Genomic DNA, 27,741 nt, shown 5'->3' with positions numbered 1-27,741 from the left:
TATATAATATATATATATATATATATATATATATATATATATATGTTTTATAGGTTTGTGTACTTCAGTACACTAAACATGCTCTGAATAAAGGACTCAATACTACTTGTAGAGTCAAAATAATATTTATTATCAATGGTGAATTTGAAGTTTCGCCAATATTGGCTTCTCAAAACACTGTAGTTTTTCTGTACCATTTCCAGCAGGCATGAAAATAAGAGTTATAAGGAAGAGGAAATGGGTGTTAGTAACAATATAAAAGAGAAATGTTTCAGTTAAGAATTGAAACTGTGTCTCTAATTAGCTTCACCAGGCATTTATTGTTAATTAACATTACTTATTATTTCCACATCGCGCTGTCTTACAGTCACACTTTCATATAAGCATAGACAATATTTTTTACAGGTCTGCTCCCTACCAACAATCCACAAATACAAGAAGTATCGTATCAAGTGTTGTTTACCCACAAATCAACTTTAATTGAGCAGACTTATAATTAATGACCATGACTATCCCATCTTATTCAGATATAATGTATTCATCACTATATTATGCAATAGTAATATGGTAGGAGAGATTTGGTTGCTATTTCCACCAAGTTAAGTAACTACATAGAATCTTTAATTATATGTGTTGTTAGCTGTGCAGACAGTAGCTAACAGATAAATATACTTTGCAAGTAAGCACCACACTATGGTTGCAGCAAGGTTTTAACTTATAGCCAGTCTCTGTAGAACACTGTAGTCACTTAAAGTTGTGAGTAAAAAGTTATATGAGAGAGAAATTCTGTACTATGAGTGTTAAAAAAACAAAAACAAAAGGTGAACAGATCAATTTGTTTTTAAGAACAGTAAGTGATGTGATGGCAAGACAAAAATAGCATTTAGAAAAATAAATATAATTCTTTTTTTTTTTTATTTGTGATTACTCACAGGACCCCATGCTCCAACATTCCATACATATACTTCATTGCAAGTTGAAAGGCAGGGCCTTGTTTCAGCAGGTTTTTGGTATAGGTTACAATTTGGATCTGGCAACATTTGACCATTTGGAAGTTGACACAATACTGTTCTTTTCTGATACGCATTTGAATCACAAGTTACTGGACACTAGAATTTAAAGAATAAACATTCAGAAGAAACTTTGCTTTAGTTTGAGTATGAAATAAGCTTACTAGGTCAACATTTTTTTGTAAAACGTATTGACAATAATACAGATACATACAGACAGCTATATTGAATTAAATCTGGGTCACATGTATGCATATTGATTCTCAAACACATACTTATGCACAGGTACATATATACATACCAATCATATATATGTTACAAACATTTAAAAGAAAATGTGAAATATAACAAAATACTCATTATTATTAATTCCATTCAGTTCTTTTTATGAAAGAAAGAGCTAGTGAAATTATATAGTAGTTTTCTTCTAATTAACCTTGCTTCTTGAACTTTGTAATAATTCTTGTGCAATTTTATAAATAAAATTATAATGAATAATGTAGAACAAGAGATACACTTCCAATGAATAAAAGTAGTGGTCTGATTTCAATTTCTTGTAAATGTTACATAATTTCACTTTCACCAAATGATTCCCTATTTTCTGTCACATATCAACTTGAATCTTGTGTAAAGTATAAAAAAAAAATCAATATTCACTAAAATAAGATAAGTGAGAATGAGCAACAGAGAAGAATATTCAATTAAATGATTTTTTGGTACTTAGTTTTTTTGCTCTTGAGTTAAAGCTAAAAAGCTTACCACAGTTGGATTTGTCAATCCTCATTTTACTGATAAAATAAGTACAAATAATATAGTGAATCGAACTCATTGAAGAAATTTTCATACAGATAAATTTACAATGTCTTTTATTCTTTTATCTGTTTCAGTCACTGGCTTGTGGCTGTGCTGCAGCACCACTTTGAAAAGGTTTCATTGAAAAATTTGGCTCCAGTAATTAGTTTTGTAAGTCTGGTATTTATTCTATTGGTTTGTCTTGTGAAACTACAAAATTACAGGTATGTAAACCAACTGATACTGATTGTCAAATGGGATGGATGGGAGAAGACACACACACACACACACAATGGCTATTCACATAGTTTCTCTCTATCAAATTCACTAACAAGGTACTGGTTGCCTCGGGGTTGTAGTAGAATACACTTGCTCAAGATGCCATGCAGTCGGACTGAACCTGAAACCTCATAATTGTGAAGTGAACTTCTTACCACTATCCTAACTATAAATATGACAATATGAAGCAAAGCTGTTAGAAATATATAACCAAAAAAAGTTACCTCATTCCAGTTTCCATATGTCCATCCAGGACAATAGCCACTGTTGCAAGGTTTCCTTTCAATAGGTCTCCGTAAAACATTACAACGGCTTTGGTCTTCAAAGTTACAAGCAACTCTTCTACGCTGCCAGCCTGAACCACAGGTACTGGAGCACTAAAATAGAAATTCGAAAGCATACAGATGCAGAGTTAATGGGACGGATAGGTGGAGAGAGAAAGAGAGAGATGGAGAGAGGAGAGAGAGGGAGAGAGAGAGAGAGGAGAGAGAGAGAGAGAGAGCCCTCACATACAGTACTTTTATTATTTTAACAACCCCAGAGAGATGAAAAACCAAGTTAACTGCAGTGAGACTTGAACACTGAATATAAAGAACAAATACTGTAAGGCAGTTTTCTAGGCACCAGAGAACTGGCTTCTCAAAATGTATCTAAAGTCAGTTAATACTCCAACCAGTTAAGAATAAAAGAATGGCAAATACTAATCCTGAACACAAGAGCAATAGTCATTTTCAAGGCTTCTAAGTAGTATAGAAAAAGGGAGTGTTGGCCTGTACAAAGGTCCATTGTCCAGAGAGTCTAAGAAGTGCCTTGGATTTTGAGATGACTCTCCCCCACCCCCACACACCAATCTCTGAAACCAAAAAGTAGTCTTGTTACGCCATTTCTCTTGGAAGCCCTGGTCATTTATCTTTTGTGATCAGATGTATTCATATATAAATGACTTCATTTACATCGGGAGATGCAGCATTTAAGTATTTTCCTTTGGGCATTAGCAATATAAATTAATTGAAAAAGCTACTCGATTTCGCAATGTTATAAAGTCTATAGTTTGCACCACCACGGAAATCAGAGTTACTTCCCTTGAACTATATATTTCTTAAATAATACAGACATCTCTTTTCATATGGCTGCATCACTTATGTTAGACGTTTGTATTATACTGAAAGCTTTGCATTGTGTAAACATTGGACGGATAAGATATCAAAGAAAAATGGATTCTAGGTAATTGTATCCTAGAGGCACAGATCAATAGATGGAATTATAAATTCCGGGAGCAACAATAGTTAGGACCAAAACTATTTAGTTGACTAAGGTTTATTTTAAATCACAAGACAAATGGTAAAACATTACATGTAATATAAACAAAACTCTTGAAAACGAGCAAGTTGTGAGAATCATAGAAACAATACTAACCCCACTCCATTTGCCAACTCTCCAATGAGATGAATTGCTAGAATCACTTGATGGAAGTTCACACTCTCGTTGTCGGCATGCTTGAACTGCAACTGGTTTCCAGTTTTTGAAACATTTAAACTCCTCAACTTGATGATCAAGATGTATACAAGCAACTATACGAGTTTGTACTCCTTCTCCACAGCTAACAGTACACTGGAAGATAGAAATAGTACAATGTCATGTATTGTATTTCAATGACAAGAATAACTATTATTAAAAAAATCATAAACAGAAAATATGTTAAATGATAGAATTTGACAGTGCAACAACCAAATAAATTTGGAATAATCTATTTTGATTTAACAATAATAAAATACAACTGCAGGAATATGTCAAGCCATAATTTAACTGCAGTTCCATATTTAGTAAGAGATTAATCTCGCTGGATTGGCTACTGCTTACATTCCTAGAAGTAAGACACTAGTAAAACCTCTTGTTATATAAATTAAGGAAGGTACAATTACCTAGAGATGCAATAAAAAAAGAAAAAGAAAAAAGTGCAGTTCATTTGAATCTTCTAAAATTGGTTTTCCAAACCTCATCCACCAAGCCATTTCAAACTAACATCTTAGAGGGAAATTTTTCAATATGACATTGTATTTATTTGTAATCACTCATTCTTTCTCCTATACATCCTCTCCCTATCTCTCTTTCTCACACACACACATATATTATATTGTACACTACTATGCTATACATTATCCAGAGAGAAAGCAGTGCCCATAATCCTTTACAGGGCCAGCAAAATGGGTAGGAGAGAGGAAAGTAACCTCAAAGTGGAGTCCTGGCCTAAACGTTTGCAATGGGATGAACTCTGCTAAAAGCATTCAAAGGGCTAGGTGGTGGTATTGAACCAGTGGATGGATTAAATCTCTCACCCATGTAGGCCATGGTAGGACTTGAACACAGAATGTAAAGAACCAAAAGAAATACTATAAGATGTCTGTCTGATATTCTTAATAGTTCCATCAATCCATTGCTCTAGATTGGTACCTTTTATTGACCGAGAAAGGATAAAAGGTAAATTTGATCCCAGAGCCCAGAGAGTTTTAATGATTCTGCCAAATAGATTATATAAGTTTATCTTAGCTATTTTATTGCATTTCCTGCTTATTCAGGTTATTTTATTTTAGAGCTTGTTTTTTTTTATTTTTAAATTACTAAATCCTGTATTAAGTTATGAATGTACAACACCACTGTATTGCAATTTTGAATATTTGATACATTTGATCAACAGATCGCTTTGACCTTATGTTGAAAAAAAAATTGCCTTTTCAAGATACCATTTTCATCTACTTAGTCTGTACAGTTATTTAACTTAATTTCAATTTATGACCAATTTTAGCACATCATATGAGAAATTGCAAAATAGAAAAGATGATCAAAATATCTCAACAAACCTTTCCCCACTGCCCAGTTTGCCATTGACCACAAGGTTTAGATAAACATCTTTCAACTGTGGTAGGTTTTGTGAGATGGCCACACTCGGCATCGTCTCTGGTGTTTCCTTTGTCATTAGTACAACTGACATATCTTTGTCGATCACCTTCAGCACCACACTGGGCAGAACACTGAAATTTACAGGTTTAGTTATTTAACCTCAGAAACAAAACTTATAAATACATTTTCAAACAAGTATGTTTTCACAAAAATAAATGCACACAGGCAACCAGGATATGATTATTTTGATATAACACAGTTAAAGAATCTTTATTCAATATTAAATATCCTTTATCAATTTATTGTTAAATGGTCTGAGACAAATGGAAAAAGCAAAAAATGAAAGTGATACTGTTTGCGCTAAGCAAGCATTGTATGTCTAAGAATACAATATCTTCTTTTAAGTTGGTAGGGTATGTTATGAATGAGATTTGGGTGCTATTTCTTGCAGGTTGAGTAACTTCATAGTGGTTTCCGCATTGAGTGGATACCATATACGGAGGCCTAATCAGATACATCATTTCATCAATATCAATGAGCAGGAAACATGTCTATGAGGTGATACTTATTTCATGTGTTCTAAAAATGACTACCGTTTTGCAAATGGGAATAAATTAATATAGATTACCTCTGTCCAACTACCAAATCTCCACTTTAATGTAGATTCTTGTTTAACGTTGCTTCTAGGGGGAATTGTAGTTGGTGTTAGACACTCTGTTATTCTACACTGTTGCATGGTAACTGGTTTCTGGTGAACAGGACATAGTTCATCTTGTACTAATATATGGTTTACAGTATGACATTGCACAGCTCTCTTTTTCCAACTAATGCCACAAGTCTTTGGACACTGGAAATAAACAAAATTAATGTGTAGAGTAAAATTATATTGTTAAAAGAATATACACACAACTGCATTATATAATGCAAAGAGCAGAGACTCTATAGGCCCTATCTGACAGGATAAATTGATGTAATTGATGTTCAGTTTGAACTTCTGTTACTGGATTATCTGTAGAGAAAACACGGGCTGAGAGAGCCATGGACACAACCTCTTCTTCAAAACCAAACTATTAAGAAAAATGGATTAAGAATATGAAAAATATTGTTTAAGTGACATACTGATTGTGTGAACATTGCTTCCATCTTTAAAGGTATTTAAATAGGAAATTACTGAAACATGTAAAGCTGTAGAAAACAAATTCTCAATATTTTGCGTTTAACAAACACTTATCTTAAACTAAAAAATTTGAAATGAACAATATGCTGTAAATAATACCAAAGCTGTTATGATGCACATATATACACAGCGTGAATGTGTGGGCTGTGATATTCAAACGCAATGAAGTGTTGGCAATTGATGTGCATCATATGTCTTTTAGTGTTGTATTTTAATTTTTCAGGATAAGATTAGGTATAATTAAAGTTGAAATATAGAATAATTAATTTTTCTTCAGCTTTACATCATTAAGTGGCTTTTATTCTTTTTCAATTTATATACTGAAATGACATTGCTTCAAATAAATCACCAGATTACACTGACTTTGCCAAGATATTTGATGTCTCTGGTTGTTCGAACTTTATGAATCAGAAACTCATCTTTGACACTGGGTTTTACACTTAGAAAAGGCATATGATACATTTTGCAAAATAATTTTCAAAAATAAACTTGAGAATTATATAACTTTTATTATAGAATATTTACCTCACTCCATGGTCCATACGACCATACTGGACACTCAGTTTGGTTACATTCAATGAAAGACTTTGGTCGATGAGCATTATGGCAAAATTCATCAGGGATCTTCTGGTCAACATCATTCTGACACCAGACATCTCTGTGCTTTTTGGCTAAACCACATGTTGCTGTACACTAAAGAATAGCAAATAATTAAGTCACAATCATTTTAGAAATTAAATATTTATCAAATACATTTTCACCAAACACAATTACCAATTGTTATCATTTTGTTAGAGCATATTAAAATACAATAAATATATTTTAAAAGTGAACTAAACAATTCATAAGCAGTTTTGCCATAAGTCTTTTGTGTGGCACAGAATTAAAAGCTTTAGCAAAGTCAAGGTAAACAACATCTACCCATGAGCAGCCATCAGTGACCCAGGTGATGTCTTCAAGAAAACTCAATAAGTTAAAAGGGTTAAATAGCATTACAATTCTATTTCAAATATTTTGACAAAATATCTGATCATTTTGTTAATTAAATTGTTTTATAATACTACAATTTGGAGCCTAGACATGAAACTTAACTGTTCATTAGGTATTGTGGAAGTGACTTTACAATTAACGTATTAGTTTGCTTTTCTTCAAGACTTTTAGTAGTATAAAATAGAAATGATTGTAATTGTAAATAAAATCGTCATGAAGAAGTAATTTATCAGGAATTTGGGATTAGTATAAGATTTAGCAAAATTGCGTTTTGAGATGCGTTCCTGTCAAACATTTACATTCAGACGCACATGTATACAAACACACACTATTACATAAACAAACAAAGCTTTAAGATCTATAATAGAAGAGAAACAACAGAGTGGTTTGATGTACATGTTTTTGCAAAAGACAAGCAGGAGAAATGTCGAAGTGCAAAGGAAAAGAAAAAGAAAGAAAATAAATTTGAGTAAGGGAGATAACTTACGCCACTCCAATCTCCAAATGTCCAGCTTGCACATCGGTGATCGTTACAAATTTGTCGGAATATTTTATTTTGAATATTACATTCTGTATCAGGGAGTCGTTTGTTTCGGTCATCCAAGCAATAAGACCGCCTTATTTGAGTTCCAGTACCACAACTTTTACTACACTAAAAAAAAACAAACAAACCAATACTGCATATAAACAAGATTTTTGACATTGTTTACATACATTACTTGGATGTTTTTCAATATGCAACAACAAAACTAGTACAGCACTAGACAATGTACATAAAAGAAGCATTTCATTTTAGATTTCATTTTATTTATACTTCAGTATTCATGTGGTTCTTTTTTTGTTTTTTTAAACTCGAAATGGGAGTTAAGTTTTTACCATCTGTTCCTGATAAACTAATATCTGATATATCCTAATAAATGGTTTTCTCCCATCGTAGAGATTCCATGCTTATACACAAACATGCATAAAAATACACACTACACAATATTTTGCAAAGTAGAAATCTTTTGTTTTGTATTTTCATGAGAAAAATAAAAAGGCCTCTTCCTGTCAGATTATATTGTAACGTACTTCTCTCAATTGCAATGTGTGCTGATAGGGCTCTGAATCAACTACAGTGTGTAATACGATTCTTGTCTTTGGGTGGCAACTGTTATTTCCTATTTGCTTACCCTTAGAAAGCATGAAAAATGGCCAATATTTCTGACAAACTTTGCTTTTGTTACATTTATTCAAGCCCCAAAGAATCCTTCTCAACTACTCCTCCACTACTCCTGCTCATGATCAGAGATGCCACGAAGAGACATCTTCAAGTGGTTAAGGTCAATGAACTGACAAATAAATCTGTGGTATTGAGCAGAATATTTGCTATGACAATATTTCTGCTTCAGCAACTCTGAAATGTAATGGAAAATAGATCAGTTTCAAAACATTGATGTCCAAGTTACAAAAGTGAAGTCTGAATGGAATATTAGTCATTTCCTTTGATTTCTAGATAGAAGCAAATAGGAAATAACACTTACTGACCAAAGACAAAAAAAAAAAAATGTTACACAGTGCTATGAGTATGTTGCAGGGTTTGGTTTTATTCCTCATACCTCCATCATTCAAAATCCCATTTTTTTGTCTTTTGCAGTTATCAACTTGCAAATCTTCAAAAGGAACATTTGCAAGATTAGCTGTAATGACCTCACCAGTCTTAGAGGATTTGAAAAGGCCAAGAGCACAGTTGAAAAAAAAATTGTTTTTGTCAATCAAAGTCTAATCATAGAGTACTGGTCCATCTAAGGCTATGATGCTATACAGTAGAACTGAACCCAAGAAACATTAGTTGCAAAGCAAACTTCTTAACTTTACAGCCATGATGGTACAGTTTGATGGAATAGTGCTAAGCTTCTACTGTGACTTACCACAGACCAGTTATCATATCCCCAATGTGTTTGCAGACATTTCCCTTCACATGGTACAATTTCATTATGAGTTTTCGGAAGATGGTTGCAATACTTTTCATCAGTTATTTCATAACTTGTAGCAGAGGTCTTTACACAGCGAACTTTTTGCTTTTGACGTCCAGGTCCACATCTTGCAGAACACCGTTCTTTGTATATCACCTTCCAGCTACAAAAAAATAAAATAAAAGGACATTAACGCCTGCTTAAAAGATATGTTTGTATTCTCTGTACACAAGAGAAATATTAATGTTCAGAACAAAATCATAAAAACTTATACAAAACACCAAAAATTTCTAACAGTGTTGTTAGTACTTATTTGAAAAACCTACGAAAGATGAAAGGAAAATTGACCTTGGTTGGATTTGAATTCAGAATGTAAGGTGGGTACTGACCACATAAAGCAGGTATTTTATTGTATCATTCTTCATAATAAATTAAATAAAGATAGAAAGTTCAGTTATTTGTGCTGTTTTTCTGAAATGAAATGGTTCCAACTTTGGAATTAAAACTGGTCCAAGAACCCATTTTTCCCCTTCCTCTAGTAAAACAACTCAAAATTCCAAAGTTAATTCTTTATTCTCTACATTAATATCAATGAATGTTAGTTCAATATGAACCTTCACTAATGAACAAATCACATTTTTTCAATATTTTATTCCTCGCTGGGACAGACCTGTCTGGCATATACTCTATATTTTATCTTTGCCTCAACAGATAGTGTTTGTGTGTATGTAGAATCCATTGATCTATTACCTAAATTTTAGCAGTAAATAACTATAGTTTCTCTGGATCAAAGTCTCTCTTCTACTTTCATCTAAGTTTATCTGTCACAACACCATTCTCTCCCTGACTGACAGAATGGTAATCTAAGTATCAACTTCTTTCTCAGCTACTAAACCAGCCATCAATGGTTTTGCATGTACTGAATTATTTAAAAAAACATGCCTTAATTTCTCTTACCACACAACACCTTCAGTCCTCTATTACTCAAAGCCATTTACCTGGTTGGAACTTTACTAGTTTTATGCATTCAACTTCTAGCAGCAAATGCGTTCCACATCTCTGAGGTGACTAAGCAAATGACTGAAGCCAGTCTCCTAGATATGTCCCTTTAAAACCTTTTCACAACCAAATCTCTTTGCCCAACACACCCAAGTGATTCATTTGTTGCTGTACAGATGAAGAATATTATCTAGAACATTAGGAGAGAGTCACTCTTTACCACTAACTGGAATAAATTTACTCAACAATACCTACAAGACAACTTTCAGAAAAGTAAGTACCTTTGTACCTTGCATATCTTGCAATCTATCTCCCATCTCAACAAAATTATATGTATTTCTAGAATACCAATCTTTTGTTCTACGCCTTTAATCTAAAGGCTTTGTTGTGCATTTGAATTGGTTGTTTTTTATGCTTGAGAAATGAGTTAAGAACTATATAATTGCACATAACATCAGAAAAGCATTTGATTGTATCTGGTATGAGAATCTTCTGCGTAAGCTGCCTGCCTAAGGGGTTCTCTTTTTTAAAAATCTATGATTGGGAATATCCAATCAGATTGCATTGATGAGACTCTCTTGTATCCCAAAATTTTCTTTTCCTCTATATCAACAGCATGCTTGCTGTCCCTCTAACAAAGCTCACTCCTATGCAAATAATATCACACACACACACATTCATATGTAATGCATAGATATACATACATGCAGCCACATCCAAGCATACACATATACATACGCCTGGACTATAACTTTAGATTAAACAGTTACTTACAGATACATAACTAACTGATTCTCCAATAATTTTCACAAGCTGGGCTTCACAAAACCAAAAAAGATGGATAGCTAGCAAACTACAAGCTGATAAAGGTATTAAAAAAATATAAAACATTCTCAAAATTTAGCATGCAATAAGTGCATTACAGACATGTAGATTTGCACAAGCAATGATATGAATGCTTGCAAAATGCACACATATATGCATAGCCATACCTATATAAATATGCAATCACAAATGTATGTATGTTAGTAATGATGATACATATATATATATATATATATATATATATATATATATATATAAATGTAACATCCACGGATTGAGGTGTAGGAAGAAAGTTAGCTTCAAGCAATCTGTAGTAAATATGAAAAAACAACTTTCAGGGATAATAGTGGTTTATAGAGATGGAAGGTTGTGGATTTTTTCATATCAAAGAATGATAAACTGAAAAAAGTTCTTTTTATATTCCATGGTAGGCGACCAGGGTTGCCAGGTGTGTGAATAAGAATACAAGAGTTACGGAATGGAGTAGGAAAGATCCAGGCTACATATGTTTTATAGTGAGCGGAACCTTTGAAGTGGTAATGAACTTATTGTATACAGTGCTCTGGTACACTACAGTATACATGTGTGTGTGTGTGTTTTGTGTTGTGTTGTGTATGTGTGTATGAATGCAAATGAAGCTCTACAAACCCCAGAAAAAAGGCAACCATGATGGATTGTACATTTTTTTTCTTTTTAATTTGAAGTGGAGTGTGAGACAAAATAGTTGAGAAACACTGTTTTGGATATTTGTTTACAATGAAATTGTCACTTATATTTAATGAGGTTCCTATATGTTATAAGACTGTTGTCTGAGATACATTGGTGCATAATACATAAATTCTACAATTCATATATTCAAAGAATATATTTCATATATAAAGTTCAAAATTTTGGAAACATTTTGGATTTGATTTTTGCTATTATAAACCATTAATAGTTTCTTTTTGGCTGCATACATATGCTTATGTGTGTGTGTGTGTGTGTGTGTGTGTGTGTGTGTGTGTGCGCGCGTGTGTGCGTGCATGTGTGTGTGTGTGTGTATGTGTGTGTGTGTGTACGTGTACACGTACATACACAGTTTGTTCTTGAAATTTTGTATTAGGAAATCTTATTACAACATGATTTGTAAAGTTTGTCAATACATTATACAGTGTTATTTCATAGGCAGCTTGTATAGAATTCTCCAAAGTAAATGGGAAAGATATTTAATAAAATGAAGTTTAATAACTCTCTCTTAGAGAGATTTTAGAAATGACTAAGATATTTTAATAAATTCTTTATTATTTTCAAAATTAGCTGAAATAAAGTAGATGTATTTCAACAGAAATATGGTAACAAAAGGGATAAACAGACTAATAACATTGAAAACGATGAAATACTTTAAAAAAAAGAATGACAACTAAATTATTTGAATTGTTTTATTCTTTTACTTGTTTCAGTCATTTGACTGTGGCCATTGTTGATAGTAATGTACTAACTGCAGGATCAAAAACTCATACCTTACTAGTCATTGTGCTGTGCCTTAACAAAGGCATCTAACTTTGTTTACTCCTAGTGAGTAGTAAGAAACCCAGCTGTAAAAACAATTAATCTAACAAATAAACCAACCAACTCATGCAATACAGTAACAATAGAAAAAAAAATATCCAAGTGTTTTTTGTTACACTTACCTTAAAAATGCAAAGAACCCACACATGCATTAAATATTAAATTCAAACATGCCAATGACCCTGGAATGTGCTTACTACTGTTGAAAATGCTGTTAACAAGAAGAAAACAAATTAAAGGGAAATTAAAGTAAATACCAGTGAAAAAGTAAAAGCTGTGAGTTCCCTTTGATATTTAGTTAAAATATTGGTTTCAAATTTTGGTACAAAGCCAGAATTTCGGTGGAGGGAGTAGGTCAATTATGTTGATCCCAATGCTTAATCGGTACTTATTTTATCGACACTAAAAGGATCAAAGGTAAAGTCAACCTTGGTGGAATTTGAACTCAGAATATAAAGACAGGCAAAATGCTGCTAAGCATTTTGACCAGCTTGCTAATAATTCATACCCTTATATTTAGTTAAAATATTAGAAATGTGAAATGTATCAGTCTACCACAGACAACGCTTGGCATATTCTCTTCTCAGATTTTAGCCTATCATATAAACTTCTTTGTATGTACTAATATATAAATTTTCTTACATGTTTTCATGTACTTGATTCCTAAAAGCTCTTTAATATAATTCTTGTACTGGTTCCATTCAGTGAACTGTAGCCATACTGGATTAACACAACCTTCTGGGACACATGTAATTAAATTGCCACCCATACTTGACAAGCACTTATTTCATTGACAATCTTCCCATCATTCAAGGAAAAATTATATCAATTTAAGAAAGAAATTTAGGTGCATTTTTTATATACTCCTCATAGCAAGTGCTTTGAATATCATTTATTTTATTTGTTATTTTTTCCATGATCAGTTATAGACTGCCATCTTTTTTATTGGCTTTATTGATGTAGACAATACATGTATACTATGCACATAAATAGTGATTAAAAATGCTGTTGAAAACCATTTTAGGTGTGATTACCCAGTCTGTGTTAAGAGACTTTCAACTTTGACCATCTCATCTTTTTTTCAGGCACATATATGTACCAACCACATCGTTTTGGGTTATACACCTGTGTAACACATTGGACAAGTGTCTTCTACTATAACCCTACACTGACTAAAGCTTTGTGATTAGATGAAAACTGAAAGAAGACTGTCATATGTGTGTGTGTGTGCGTGTGCACACACATGCACGTGTATTTGTTTCCTTATTTTAATGGTTGTAGATGAGTATCATCATCATACAAGCAATGTCACATGCTGCCAATCTTCTGTGATAACATGTTTGGTCAAGGAAAATTTATTACCTTGCTTGGAAACAGGAAGGACTTCTAACTGTGATACATACACACAAGCTGGTGGAATTATTAGAGCATCAGAAAAAAATACTTTGTGGTATTTGGTGTGGATCTTTACATTTTGAGTTCTAATCTGGCCAAGGTGAACTGTGCCTTTAATTCTTGCAGAGTTGATAATTAAAGCACCAGTCCTATACTGAAGTTGATTCTTCTCTTTTTTCTATTTCTTTTAGCCTATCTGTCTATCTACTTGTATCCCTTTCTGGAAGAAACTGACTGTGTTCAGTCTTTGAAGGGGATGAGCTCCACCTAGTTTAAAAATGCTGTATGTCATACTGCCACCCCAATGACTACTTCAGAACTTGAGGCACAGTGTGACACACATACACACACATCCCACTTCACCTATATACATCCCCTTGTAATTTGACTGTACTCACACCCCCATCATATCGTCACAATCTTCTCTCTCTCTCCAACTGTGGCAGCCATGTATCTCTTCTACTGCAAGATACCTATTTCTGTACCTCTATTCATACTTCAACCTTTCATCACCCAACACAAAGCCATCTTTCAAAATACTAGCCCACCTCAGTTGAAGGCGTCTTGTCTTGCAAGTTATTTGGTGACCTCACTGCTGCTGGTGCCAAGTAAAACAAGTAGCCAGTATGTTCTGTAAAGTGGTTAACATTAGAAGGGCATCCAGCCATAGAAACAATGCTAAAGCAGACAGTAGAGCTTGGCAAAGTCGTCTGACTTGTCAGCTTCTGTCAAACCATCCAACGCATGCTAGAATGAAAGGAGGATGTTAAATAATGATGATATGTTCATATATGTTTGTTTTCTATTCATTTAGTTTTATTTCATTTGATGACATTGTTAAAATAAATTTTGTTTCTTTTTATGCTTATTTCATGTGTTGGCGTTCTTAATGCCTGTATTTCTGGGATGCTGGTGACAGCATTACATATGCATACACAAATCTGTCACTAGTTGTGATTGTTTTTTAGCCCCACATCAGATCTGATCTAGCAGATTGATGATCAAAGGCATTTGATTCATGATCAAATCATCTTTTAATAATCAAGCATAATATGCCATTGACTGAAAAAACCCCAAAATACTATCTGGTGAAATGAATTATTGCAATACCGAACAAATTTGAATTATTGACTGAGCTTTGAGTAAATGAATACATTGCCTAATTTAATTACTCCAGTTTCAGAGACATTTGAAACTGTTTTTATTAATTCAGTGAATTGTCAGGATATGTAGAATTAAGAGATCTGAAGCATCCATTTATATCAACAATTTTTTAAAAATTATTTTTCTAGTATAAAAATTGAAACTACCTCTCTATTACTAAACAAAAATACACAGACACTTTCAGTATCAGTATTCGAGTACACTGATTTATTTAGAGTCAAATAGTCTCTAGAGAAATGAAATTTGCCAGAATAAAAGATCAAAGAGAAGATAACCTGTCAAAATATTAATAGATTAGAAAATATTTAAACCAAAACCACTTGGGTGCAAAATGTTTAGTAAATAAGGTTAGATAAATTTGTAAAAAAAAAAGTTATATAAATCGTTCACTGAAATCCTATTATGAAAGCATTGTGCATTGTAAGCAGTATAAAGTTTTCCTTAATTGTTAACATGATCATTGTTAGTGTAAAGTTACCTTGCAAGTTTAAAAGTATGTTCCTCATATTGATCTACTCACAAAATATATATTACTATCATGCAGTGAAGCCATTGGATTCTCAAGTTTTTTTCATTCTCTATCAGCTGTCATAATATGGCCATATAAAACCAAATTTATATAAATACTCATTCTTTCAAAACTCTTAAACATATTTTCTCTTCTTTATGATGTGCAGAAATTTAATATAGGGACCCATAGACATTGAAATTATCTTGATGATCACAATAAATAAATGGCCTACATGTCACTTTCCTCAGATTACAAAAGACTTTCAGCTTCTTCTTTACAATTTATGCTTGCTGAAGAATGGGTTTCTCTGTTAAGAAAGAATCCTGGATCAGTTACATCAATACATGACAACTACACATTCTTTGGCTATACACAATTTTAACTACTAATACAACGAATGAGAAATAGACGATAGACTGGAACTCATACAACAGCTTATTCTGTGAATGGTAGGCAAATTGTGGAAAACAAAAATAAAATCATTTTATATTTTCACACTAAACGATTGTGTATTTATATATTTTCAAAAACATACAACATACAAAATACGAGGCAATTTAAAACCCTTTGGGAGAACTGGAAAAAAATTGCATCTGAAACACTCCAAGGTGTATAAAATATATTCTCATCAATTCACACAACAGTGTTGGTTAAATTTTAGGTTAAAATATGCAGAGTTATATATACAGGCTAACATTCCATTCAAGCACAAAAGATATAAAGTAATCTACCCAATAGAACAGTGCATGTTGCATTGTTGTATAATCTGACTTGGTTTAGTGTTTTCATCACAGCGCTGATCAGATACTATTAAAGCATCATCTCTGGTGCAAATAATTCTTCTACGTTTCTGGCCTTAAACATTAAAGAAAAACAACTAACATTAAAGAGAACAGTATATGAGATGAATTAGGTGAAGCTGTACACAAAATGAAAATTTAACTCAAATAAAATGAGAAAGAAGGCTTTACTAAAAAGAATGTCATGTTTAAATGCCTTCAGAACTCTCAATAAGGGAAACATCTCTATTTATATAAGTGACATTAAATAAATTGAAATATATCTTTAACTGAGACTGTAAAGTAAAGTAACAACACTGATTGTAATTTTTTAATAATTTATGCTTTGTTTTTTCAACCAAATGCATTGATATTTAGAATAGGCCTCAGAGAAATTACTGAGATTATCCATGCAATTAGTATACAAAATCTCTTTGTAGGATACTTCACCCTTTAGCATTTTGATTACTCTGTCAAATGTAATGTTTATTTACACATATGGTTTTGAATTAATCATGTGTTATCTCTTGGCTTTGAGATTTTAATGATGTGATTGTTTATTTTTAGAATGATATTGTAGAGCAAGTGTAAGAGATCTTATCTGGCCACTTGGAGATCGGTAAAATACTTAGGCAGGGTTAAAATCGAAAAACAACATGTAAGGGAGAGAACTCCAATAATATTAGCCCATAAAATTTTTGCAAGATAGACAATACAGATTGGAATGGATCTTGTCTAAAACCAACTGGTGAAAGCAGTTGGTTTTAGACTAAATGGATTTCCTCAGTGAAGTGAAGTATATTTAACTCAGTAAGCGCATAGGATATATGACATGTGGAATATACACCATGTTTAATAACAAATACTTTATATATTTTTTCACTCATTTGCAGAAACAAAAATATCATGATGAATGCAGTTCATTCAAAGTTGTAGACAAACTGAAGTCTGCTGATGAAAGAACAAGGCAATATGCATCCTACTAATCAGTCAACATCCTGATGTCATGTGAAAAGCACCCAGTCCAATCTGTAAAGTGGTTGGCATTAGGAAGGGCATCTGGACATAAAAACCATGCCAAAATAGGCAGGGGAGCTTGGCTCAGTCTTTTGGCTTGCCAGCTTCTGTCAAGCTGTCCAACTTCTGCCAGTATGGAAAACGGACGTTAAATGATGATGATGATGAAGACTGTTCCCTTTTCAAAATGAGCAGACCCTAACATTACAATACCAACATATATAGCATACAATTAATAAATAATATACAAGTTGTTGAATTAGACTTTAATTATCAGCACAATAAAATGAACTAATAAACATATATCTCACCCTGGCATATTTTATCACAGTCAGTCCAAGGTCCATCAGCATTCCAAGAGTACCTTACATTCTCACCAGTTGATATACTATAGGAGTAAACAATATTAGGAGGCTCAACTGACCCCACAGATAAAACCTAGAAGTAGAAAAGCAAGCAAAACAAGAGTAAATATAGGTAATTGACTAAATAAATATATGTTAATTAGTGATTTTTTTTAGACACAAGTATATTTTGGTTCTGAAGGTAAAGTCAAAGTCCATAGATGCAATTTGTTATTAAACAAGGGATTCATATCTTAACAGTAAATGTCTAAGTATATCAGGTATTAGGATACAAATAGAGCAAGAAGTAAGCCAGCACACTTCACCTACACTATTAATGTTCTTAGTAAAGTCAAGATTCACAGTTTCATATTGTTTCAATTCCATGGATACGGGACATAGTAAAAAGAACAAAAACGTACTTCCCAAATAAATGTTAGTATTATTTCAACTCCAAAATGAAATAGCAGTTTGTTGAAGGCAAATGTTCAGCTGAAATTAAGGTAAAAGAAGAAAAAAATTAGATAACAATAACACTTACCAACACAGTCAGCTGTTCTTCAATGATACTTGAAGAGTTAATCTGTTCAACAGGACTAATAGATCCACTGTATTCTACACTTCCACCTTTCACTCGAAACCGGTGATGATATTCTTTTATAGTATAATCTCCATTTAAAATAAAATTACCTTTTGAATCCTGAAGTGCTGGAAGTTTAAGGGAATCAAATTAGTTATTTCTAATGCAATAATTATTGTGTAAAAAAAAATATAAAAGCATAAATAATTGTTGAGCATAGAAATCTGGAATCAAATTGTTTTGAATTTACGTGGCATGACATAAAAAAGCCAATTTCTCTGTATCTGATCCCAAAGAACTTGACTACCTAACACAAATTTCAATTACTAGTAATGTGATAATACATTATAAAATGAATATACCTAAAGGAGGAAAATGTGTATCCACAACTTTATTCATATGAAAATTTCACCTAATTTTTGAAGTAGATGGCTCCAAATGTTTGCAAATGAGTAGAGCAACTTTTCTCTATTAACTCAATGTAACAGTTAAATATCTCTAACAAATGTTCTGTCATCATTAAAACTAGGACCACATGTTTTAAGACTTAAATTTTCAAATAGAATGATTATAATAAAGATCATCATGGTGAGAAATTTATTACTTTAGCTCAGTTTGAATGTCTTGGTTTGTCAGCCAGCACTGAATCCATTTACATACTCAAGGAGACCTGATAAGGGCTAACAAAAACAATTACTAAATGAGAGTGCCACTAAGCTATCACACAGCTAACTAGAAATAGCAGATAAATGTCTCTTAAATCACAACAGTTACTATATCCAGTTGAAACAACAAATACATAAGACTCAACAGTAAGAAACAAATTGCATTTTTTGTAAGTTTTTAATAATCTCCAGACTACATACCAAGGTAATTTTCATCAGCTCTTTTACCATTGCCACGTTGGGATACATGGATACTGCTGGCACCAGCAGGAATATCAACAACTTTGTTGTAGCCTGTATAAATAAAAGTACATTGTAATGAAAAATGGCTTAAAACAAATCATGAAATGATATCAACAATAAGACATTTTAAAAAATAATTTCAATGTCATAAAATTATAATGTTTATTAAATATGTAAACAATTTGATATTAGTTATTTCATCATTTCAAGTGCGCGTTGAGTATGTGAAAGTAGCGTGTGAAGTTTATAATATAATATAAATATATTAGGAACAATTAAAGATGTTTTAGACAGTAGTTCTTTAGAGCAGTTTGGATTCTATTTTAAGCTAAAAATGTGTGTAAATGTTCAATTTGAACATGAAGCAATAATTTCAATGTATCAACAACATTTAGTCATAGTAATAATGAAACTAACAAGTTAAAAAACCCTTAAATCAAATAGAAGCTGATTTTGTGCTGGTGTGTTCATATTTTATTATACTCTCTCATCTTTGTATATATTTGTGTGGATTAGTACCTCTACATAAAATTTTTCATGCAAATTACTAAAAAAAAGCAAAGAATTATAAAATGAAATTACATTGGACTTGAGTACATCATCAATCATGTTTCTACTCATAGATAATACAATGCTTTAGTCATATTCTAGTCCCAACAAAGATTTATTTTTGAAAATATGTTTAAATATAATAAAGAGTACTTGATTTAAATATTTTATTTCTAAGATAAAAATCACAACCCCTCTAAACATGCAGCACTCACAGCATACCATCTGCTGTCCCATGTGAGCTCACAATGGCCTCAAGGATTCACTATTACTCAGGTTGAGAACCATTGATTTAGATAATGTCTTTATGATATGTTAATTAGCAACAGATATGCCACAAGATGTGTTACACTGCATAACAGTAGTACATAACATAGTGTGAATGAAGTTGCTAGTTCATTCACACTATATTAGTTAAAGTGGCTTTGGGTGGGCCATTGTTTCATTGAGGCATAAAACAGCACACATGGTATGATAAAAATTTTGGCCAGTAGATCAGCCATCAAACAACTTGATTGACTGCAACTCTTGAAAAATTAGTATAGATCTGCATTATTGTTGAACAGTTAATATTAGGAAATATTTTCATCCACAAACACTTAGTTTATTAATTGATGTTTTGCAGAGCCATAAATAAATTACCAAAATAAATTAACCAAGATAATTATCTAATAAAAGAAAATATTATTCTAACATTATCTTTTATCAGTTAAAAGGTATGCAAAGCTAATAAATTTCACTTACCATATTTTGTGTAAGTTAGTGTGCCAGTTTCTGTTCTGCAAGAAGAATTATCACCACCACAAACACCACAACGGTCTCGTTTCATGGTAGAGCCAAGTTGGTAATCACATCCAGCTCTCTGAAAAAAAAAAAAAAAAAAAAAGAATTACTGTAGAGAAATAGTAAATAACTACTCTAATGTTTATGTATTTGTTTTGCAAGATTCCTGATGTGAAATCGTGTGTTGAAACAAATATTGTTATATTTGGGGATGGTCATATTTTTTTGCCAATTAACCACACGCGTTATATGAGCATCCTCAAATATAACAATGCTCTAATAAATTTCTATCAATATTTTACCAATTAGAGGCTCCAATCAAATAACACATTTAGCAGGAAAGTCAATCTTACAATAAGCCTACATCCACTGCAAACTTTCTGGAATATTTTCCAACATAATTACACGAAATGGCCTACCTGTATGATAATGTATAAAAAGCAGTTTGTGATGAAGTGTAATAAAATGTAGTTTCCTTCTATCTCATTTTCAATGCAAGGGACAAATAGGTATGGATTTGTTCCTTTAGATTATCAAAACCCAATATATTTAGTAATTATAATAAATATTTTTTTATTAATAGGTAGAAGTTACAGAGTGACTAGAAAACTACCTCAGTAATTCTCACCTAACCAATGCTGGTATAGAGAAAGCAGATGTAAAGAGAACAATGATTATGATGATGATGAGGATGATATTTCAATGAATGATGATTATTTTGTGAATAGTAAAAGTCTGTTTGCTTTGTGACAGAAGTTGTTTCAATTATTTGCAGAGTAGCAGTGATAGCTCCTATTCAGTAGAACAATTCTATAAAATAGTACAGCTTTTCTATGTTTACATCTAAAAATTAAAACATTTTGAGTTTGCGTCAGCCAAAGAATATTTAAATACATACTTTGGACATCTGAAGTTGAACAGAATTCAATTGAAGATCAACAATTGAAGTGAGAGGTAAAATAAAGAAGCTTATTTTGGAAAACAGCATCAGACAAGACAATAAAAACTAGTTTCCCTTTATGGAAACACATTGAAGCAAAGTATTATAAAAGTAAGGGTTTGATTTGTTAAGATATTTTTATTATTGCTAAGCACATAACATAATGAACTAATAAGCTATCATTTCAAATCTTGAAAGATTAAAATAAGTTATTTGTTTCAAAAACATACTGGAAAAATTGTAATCTTGCATTGTGAAATAGAATGAAAGTATGCAAAAATTTTGTTTATGAAACAATTCATATAAAAATAGCTCTAAATGACTGTTTTATAAGTAAGTTTACCTGACATTTTCCATTCACACAAACATCAAAAGTATCTTCAGAACATTTAGTTCCATCAGTAACTTGTTCTTTTAGTAAATAATAGTCATTTCCATGTGATGCACGACAGTAAAGTTTACAGGTGTTTTTCAAATGGACTGCAAAATGTGAAAATAAAAGATTTGCAATAAAAAAAAAAAAAAGAATTATGAAATCAGAGGTAAAATACAGAAGCTTATTTTGGAAAACAGCATCAGACAAGACAATAAAAACTAGTTTTCCTTTACAAGAAACACATTGAAGCAAGTATTATAAAAGTAAGGGCTTCGTTTGTTAAGACATTTTTATTACTGCTAAACATGTAACATAATGAACTAATTAGCTATCATTTCAAATTTTGAAAGACTAGATACAAAATTAATTAGGGAAATATACTAAACTTCTGCATTAAAATTAACAAAAGACTCTTCAGAGGGTATTGTTCTAGAAACATGCATCCAAAAGCACGTACAATATTTAAACCTCCAATCAAATATGGAAGAGAATACTACTGCAATAAAATATAATTCTTTATTTTTAACATAAGGATGCTTCTCACATATGCAAAAATACATCATAGGTTTTATCTTAATATCTTTTGCAAGCTAATATAATTATTAGCCTTATTTTCATTTTGTAACAGCTTTGACCAACAGTCTTGGTCTGAGCATGTCATAAGTTTTAAATTATTGAGAATCTGAAAAGTAATGTATCAGTAGTTCACTTTAAACACTCTTTAGCTTTCAGACCATATAGTGTTATATCATCATCATCATCATCATCATCGTCGTTTAACGTCCGCTTTCCATGCTAGCATGGGTTGGACGATTTGACTGAGGACTGGTGAAACCAGATGGTTACACCAGGCTCCAATCTGATATATGTAAGAATAAGGTTTCTTTGAACAATTGATGCAACTCCTAGTTATAGAGGTTTTAAGATTGGAAAGAATGATCAATATGTAAAGCTACACTTACTTCCAGAATATTTTGGAACCCACATCACATTTGAAGGAAGTCCCATAAGTGGAATTTTGCCATTAAATTCTGAACACTGTGCAGCTCTGAAATCTTTGGTATTTTCTGGACATTTCTAATTGAGGAATTGATATATTTAAAAATATTAAATAAAATAATCTCTCTGCATGCTTCAGAAGTCTAGAATAAACGTAATTTTAAGTACAGTTAATTGCCAAATTGATTCAAAATAAAATAAGGTTGGAAGAAGCTGGCAATTGATATGATACATTGCCAGGAAAGATTGTACCTCTCAATGATTGACTACGGACCAGGGTGGATGGCAATATAGAGAGAAATTAGGATAGGGACTGTAAATGAAACTGCAGGGGGCTTGGGGGACGAGCTATTGATGGACAACAGTACAGTATTTTGTTCAGGGTTGCAGAAGGAAACACTTAGCAGATGGTACATCAGATGCTTCTTCAGAGCAGAATATAGGCTGAGTGGAAACAGGATTCTGGAAAGAAACCATTGCCACAATCAAGGCCATGGCCAAGAGGGAACAAATCTCACTAATTAAGATAATCTTCTGGAACAACATGCTGCCCAGGTCAGGACAAACTGAGATGTTGGTCTCACAAAGAGTAGTGTTCAGATATGGAAACACATGTAGGCGTCTTTGTTTACATAGTACCGCAACATTTTGAGGAAGAGGAAGGACATGCATCCATTCAGATCAGAGATGGGGTTTGCCATCCAATATATGGTGCAAAACTCAATGGGGAAGAGGAAGGGTGATGGAAGAGAACTCTTGAAGCAACCCATCAGATGATGGAATGCTGTGTCACATTCTGGATACCTGCTGGACAAGGAGAGCATCAGGCCATCTAAAGGTCATAAAGGAAGTGACATCCATCTAAGTGGCTGGATGACTTTGAGAAGGAATGAGGGTATTATGAAGTGATCTTTAGACTGATAGTGTGTGTGACATAGTGAAACTCAGAGTAGATAAAGCTATAAATAATGGTGTGTAGAATATTGGGTTAAAAAAGTTGAAGGGCAGCCTTCAACTTTTTTCTCAACTAATGGGTTTTTTTTAACACAATATTGTACTTGCTATCATTTATAACTTTATCTAGAACTTAGAGTAACACAATTAAAAATGATTTAAGATTCGATAAATTATGCTTGATATTATCTGCTGATATTATCTAACTGTTGAATATTTTACGCTTGATATTATCTAACTGATGAAACTGATGTGGTTGATGTTCACTTTGAACATCAGGTATGTTGGTGTCTGCAGGAAAAACGTGGGGAGAAATAGAAACCCAGGGAATGCAAATCTAGCGAGAAATGATTAGTTATAAAGTGTTTAATATGATCCAAAAGTTGAAATAAAAGAAGAAGGAATATGTTAGATATGTACAAGACCACATATGTTTTAGAAGGAATATGCTAATTTAACCATAATGTTTCAGTGGTAATTATTTCATTGATCTTAGAAAGATGACAGTTAAAATAAAGTATAGTGGATAGAAAAAGGGGTATAGTTTAGAAACAACAAAATATTTTCCCAGGCACTTTATTAATTTTGTCATGCCTCTGCTGGCCAATAAGAATAATAATGATAATGGGTTTAAATTTTGGGAAAAAGCCAGCAATTTTAGTGGGGGGGGGGGATTAGTTGATTACATCAACTGCAATGCTCTACTGGTACTTATTTTATCAATCCTGAAAGGATGAAAGACAAAGTTAACCTTGGTGGAATTTGAACCCAGAATGTAAAGTCAAAAGAAATGTCATGAGCATTTTGCTTGGCGTTCTAATGATTCTGCCAGGCACAAGGCCAGAAATTTAGGTAGCTGGGTAGACAATTAAATTGATCTTAGTACCTGACTGGTACTTCTTTTTATTGGCACTGAAAAGATGAAAGAGAATGTTGACATGGGTAAAATTTGAATTTAGAATGTATAGAACTGGAAGTAAATATTGATTTCAAATGTTGGCACAAAGTCAGCAATTTTGAAGGAGGGGGTAAGCCAATTATATCGACCCCAGTGCTCAACTGGTACTCGTCTTATCAACTCCAGAAAGATGAAAGGCAAAGTTGACCTCGGCAGAATTTGAACTCAGAATGTAAAGAGGGACAAAATAATCATTTTGCCTGGCATGTTAACGGTTCTGCCAGCTTCCAACCTTTAAGTAAATACTGCAAATTGTTTTCCTCAGTTAAAGTTAAGAAAATAGAAGGAAAAATTTTTTACCTTAGTATTGCAAGATTTATATTTTATTCTTTTTCCAATACAATAAGCACCACCATGTTTTGGTCTGCAAAAATAATTAAGTTCTCATTAAAATTGCTTACAAAAACAATGCAGGATTACAGTAATTTTATTTGTTTAAAACAATGTATTTGCAATGTAAAAAAATTTACTATTTCAATGTTGTTTATATCATAAGAATTTAGAAACTTTAAAAGATAGGAAATAAATTGTATAATTGGTGAAACTCAGAGTAGATAAGGCTATAAATAATGGTGTGTAGAATATTGGGTTAAAAAAGTTGAAGGGCAGCCTTCAATTTTTTTCAACCTAATGGGTTTTTTTAATACAATATTGTACATGTTATTATTTATAGCTTTAACTAGAACTTAGAGTAACACAGTTAGAAATGATTTAAGATTCAATAAATTATGCTTGATATTATCTAAATTTACTAAATTCTAGGAATATGATAATTCTATATCTTTTTTTTTAACTAGTTTTACATTAAAGTATAAATTAGTATTTTATGACAATACCACAAAAAATATTGTAAAGATGTATTATTTTGAGGTATTCATAATTACTATCCATATAATGGCTTGTTAATAAGGTTGTGTATGCAGTAATAACTGAAGCGAATCTCATATAATTTACTGATTGTACTCTGTCTTATTTTTCAACTTATTATCATTTTATGCCTGTGATTTTTTCCCCATGTTTGCACAGGATGGACTTGTATGATGTTAACCATTTTATGATCGTTGAAATCCTTAATACAAATACTTAATAACATTTCCTACAGCATAAATTGATGAAATAAATATTTTGAACAGAATACTAATAATTTCTTGAACTAGTCTCACAGAAGACCTGGTGCTTATCCAGTTGTGAAGTATAGGTTATACATAATTAAATATTTTTGCGTTAAAAACAGAATAAAATATCTACAGGCAATATAAATTTACAGTTGAAAGTTAAATATGCTACACTGTTCAGCCAATATCTCACATATGTAGTATTTAGAAACTAAAAAGGAAAGATGTTCTTGGAATGCTTATGATAAACATTCTTTAAAAAAATGAGTAAATAATCTCAGTAAATCAGCTGTAGAAAATTAGTAAAAAAATTTGTTACACTTTTCAGAGCATTTGAAGTAAAATATTCCAGCACATTACTTACATGGGGTTATTACATTCACGCTTTGATTTCTTTATGCCACCACCACAGGAAAAGGTACATTCATCATATTCACTCCAATTGCCCCAGTTACCATCAACTTTTTCAAAGTGTCTTTTTATAACGCAAACACCATTTTGACACCACTGTAACAATAAAAAAATCTGTTAGACCATTTGTTGCTTTAAAATTATAGTTAGTAAATATATGAAGAATTTTTTTCTTTTTTGACAATTTCCAAAATTAAAAGTGATATATAAAGTTATATATAAAATATATGTATTTTCATTGTGAGAAAAAAATCCTGAATATAAAAGGGAAACAAGGAAAAACAAATCACCTTTGCTGCACCACAAGGTGTTCCATCAGCCCATGGAAAATTCTCAGAATGACAAGTTTCCTCTGTGTCTCCAATACACCATAAACGGGAACATGCAAACTAATGAAATACAGTTTGAAAAGAATTAATATCAGAAAAGGTTAAGAATTCTTAAAATTTCTAGCAAATGAAGTTAAGTAATTTATTTCAAATATCAGAAATGTAACTTTTCTTTTATATCAACAGTAATAAGTCATTAAGGTAAGTTTAATTACATGTAGCAGAGTCTACATATATTTGACCTCAATCAATGAAGAAATGGATCTCATATTCATTTCTTTCCAACTTTTTGTAATCAAACATTGAACTTAGATGATTGTTCAAATAGTTTTCTTTCATTTAAGAAACTTGAGATGTTTTAAAATGTTATACTTTAATGCAAGTGTATGCCAAACAATTTCATTTCAGTATCATTGCAAACAATTATGAACAATTATGACAATATTTCAGAGCTCCGACAATTATAAATGCATTAATAAAAAATAAAACAATAATAAAAGCCAATTGTAGATGAACTCACACTTGTTCTTGTTGGACAACTGTATGAATTTCGCCCAAATGCCAGACGGCATTGAGTGTCTACATCATATTTTAGTCCAGGTGGAAGATACTTTTCTCTTGAACGAAATCTTTGATACTTTTTGATAAATGGTTTATTTAGGAGACATTCTGCATAGTCTAAACTGAAAGTAAATAATGATTGATAAATAAATATAAAGAAAGTTTTCACATAACTAGAATGATATTTTATACTTTCAGTGAGCAATGCAAGCATATAAAGTAGTAAATTTGATTTATTGTATTTGGTTTAAAGAATAATTACCTTTTAATCAGAAATGAGCTCAATACTCATAAAATATTCTCAGAGTTAAGGAATAATAATTTGTAATGCTAAAATAATATTTTAGGATTATTATAGCAGAGATATGGAGAAACAGTCAGGTAAGAGTATTAATGATGTAATGATTCCATTTAGGAATTTCAGTATAAATTACAGATTTAGAAAACTTTATTAAAATTAGAACCCTATGGTGACAAAGATAGTGATATTTCAATGGAGATCAATATAACTGGATAGCTTAATAGAAACTAATAAGGTGGTCTAGATGTCTTCAAAATTATAAAATATAAAACTACAAGATCACATAATACAATC

General features: G+C 31.9%; 1 protein-coding gene across 1 annotated transcript in view; it reads right to left on the bottom strand.

The window, feature by feature from the left end:
• The window catches only part of LOC106883875 (A disintegrin and metalloproteinase with thrombospondin motifs 9), an 85,019-nt gene that overhangs the window by 30,169 nt on the left and 27,109 nt on the right, over positions 1 to 27,741 (bottom strand). The window contains exons 9-27 of the mRNA XM_052972799.1: positions 27,106 to 27,268; positions 26,547 to 26,645; positions 26,210 to 26,352; positions 25,031 to 25,094; positions 22,782 to 22,896; positions 21,787 to 21,923; positions 20,465 to 20,582; positions 19,130 to 19,222; positions 18,225 to 18,391; positions 17,651 to 17,777; positions 16,275 to 16,398; positions 9,057 to 9,264; positions 7,634 to 7,798; positions 6,682 to 6,849; positions 5,608 to 5,826; positions 4,940 to 5,110; positions 3,498 to 3,692; positions 2,306 to 2,458; positions 933 to 1,109 (exon numbers count right to left, since the gene is read on the bottom strand). Coding sequence (XP_052828759.1) covers positions 933 to 1,109; positions 2,306 to 2,458; positions 3,498 to 3,692; positions 4,940 to 5,110; positions 5,608 to 5,826; positions 6,682 to 6,849; positions 7,634 to 7,798; positions 9,057 to 9,264; positions 16,275 to 16,398; positions 17,651 to 17,777; positions 18,225 to 18,391; positions 19,130 to 19,222; positions 20,465 to 20,582; positions 21,787 to 21,923; positions 22,782 to 22,896; positions 25,031 to 25,094; positions 26,210 to 26,352; positions 26,547 to 26,645; positions 27,106 to 27,268 — 2,806 coding nt within the window. The remainder of the gene's footprint in view (positions 1 to 932; positions 1,110 to 2,305; positions 2,459 to 3,497; positions 3,693 to 4,939; positions 5,111 to 5,607; positions 5,827 to 6,681; positions 6,850 to 7,633; positions 7,799 to 9,056; positions 9,265 to 16,274; positions 16,399 to 17,650; positions 17,778 to 18,224; positions 18,392 to 19,129; positions 19,223 to 20,464; positions 20,583 to 21,786; positions 21,924 to 22,781; positions 22,897 to 25,030; positions 25,095 to 26,209; positions 26,353 to 26,546; positions 26,646 to 27,105; positions 27,269 to 27,741) is intronic.

Source organism: Octopus bimaculoides, chromosome 1 (genome assembly GCF_001194135.2).
Source record: "Octopus bimaculoides isolate UCB-OBI-ISO-001 chromosome 1, ASM119413v2, whole genome shotgun sequence".
Taxonomy (NCBI): domain Eukaryota; kingdom Metazoa; phylum Mollusca; class Cephalopoda; order Octopoda; family Octopodidae; genus Octopus; species Octopus bimaculoides.
This window is presented reverse-complemented; position numbering and strand designations above follow the sequence as displayed.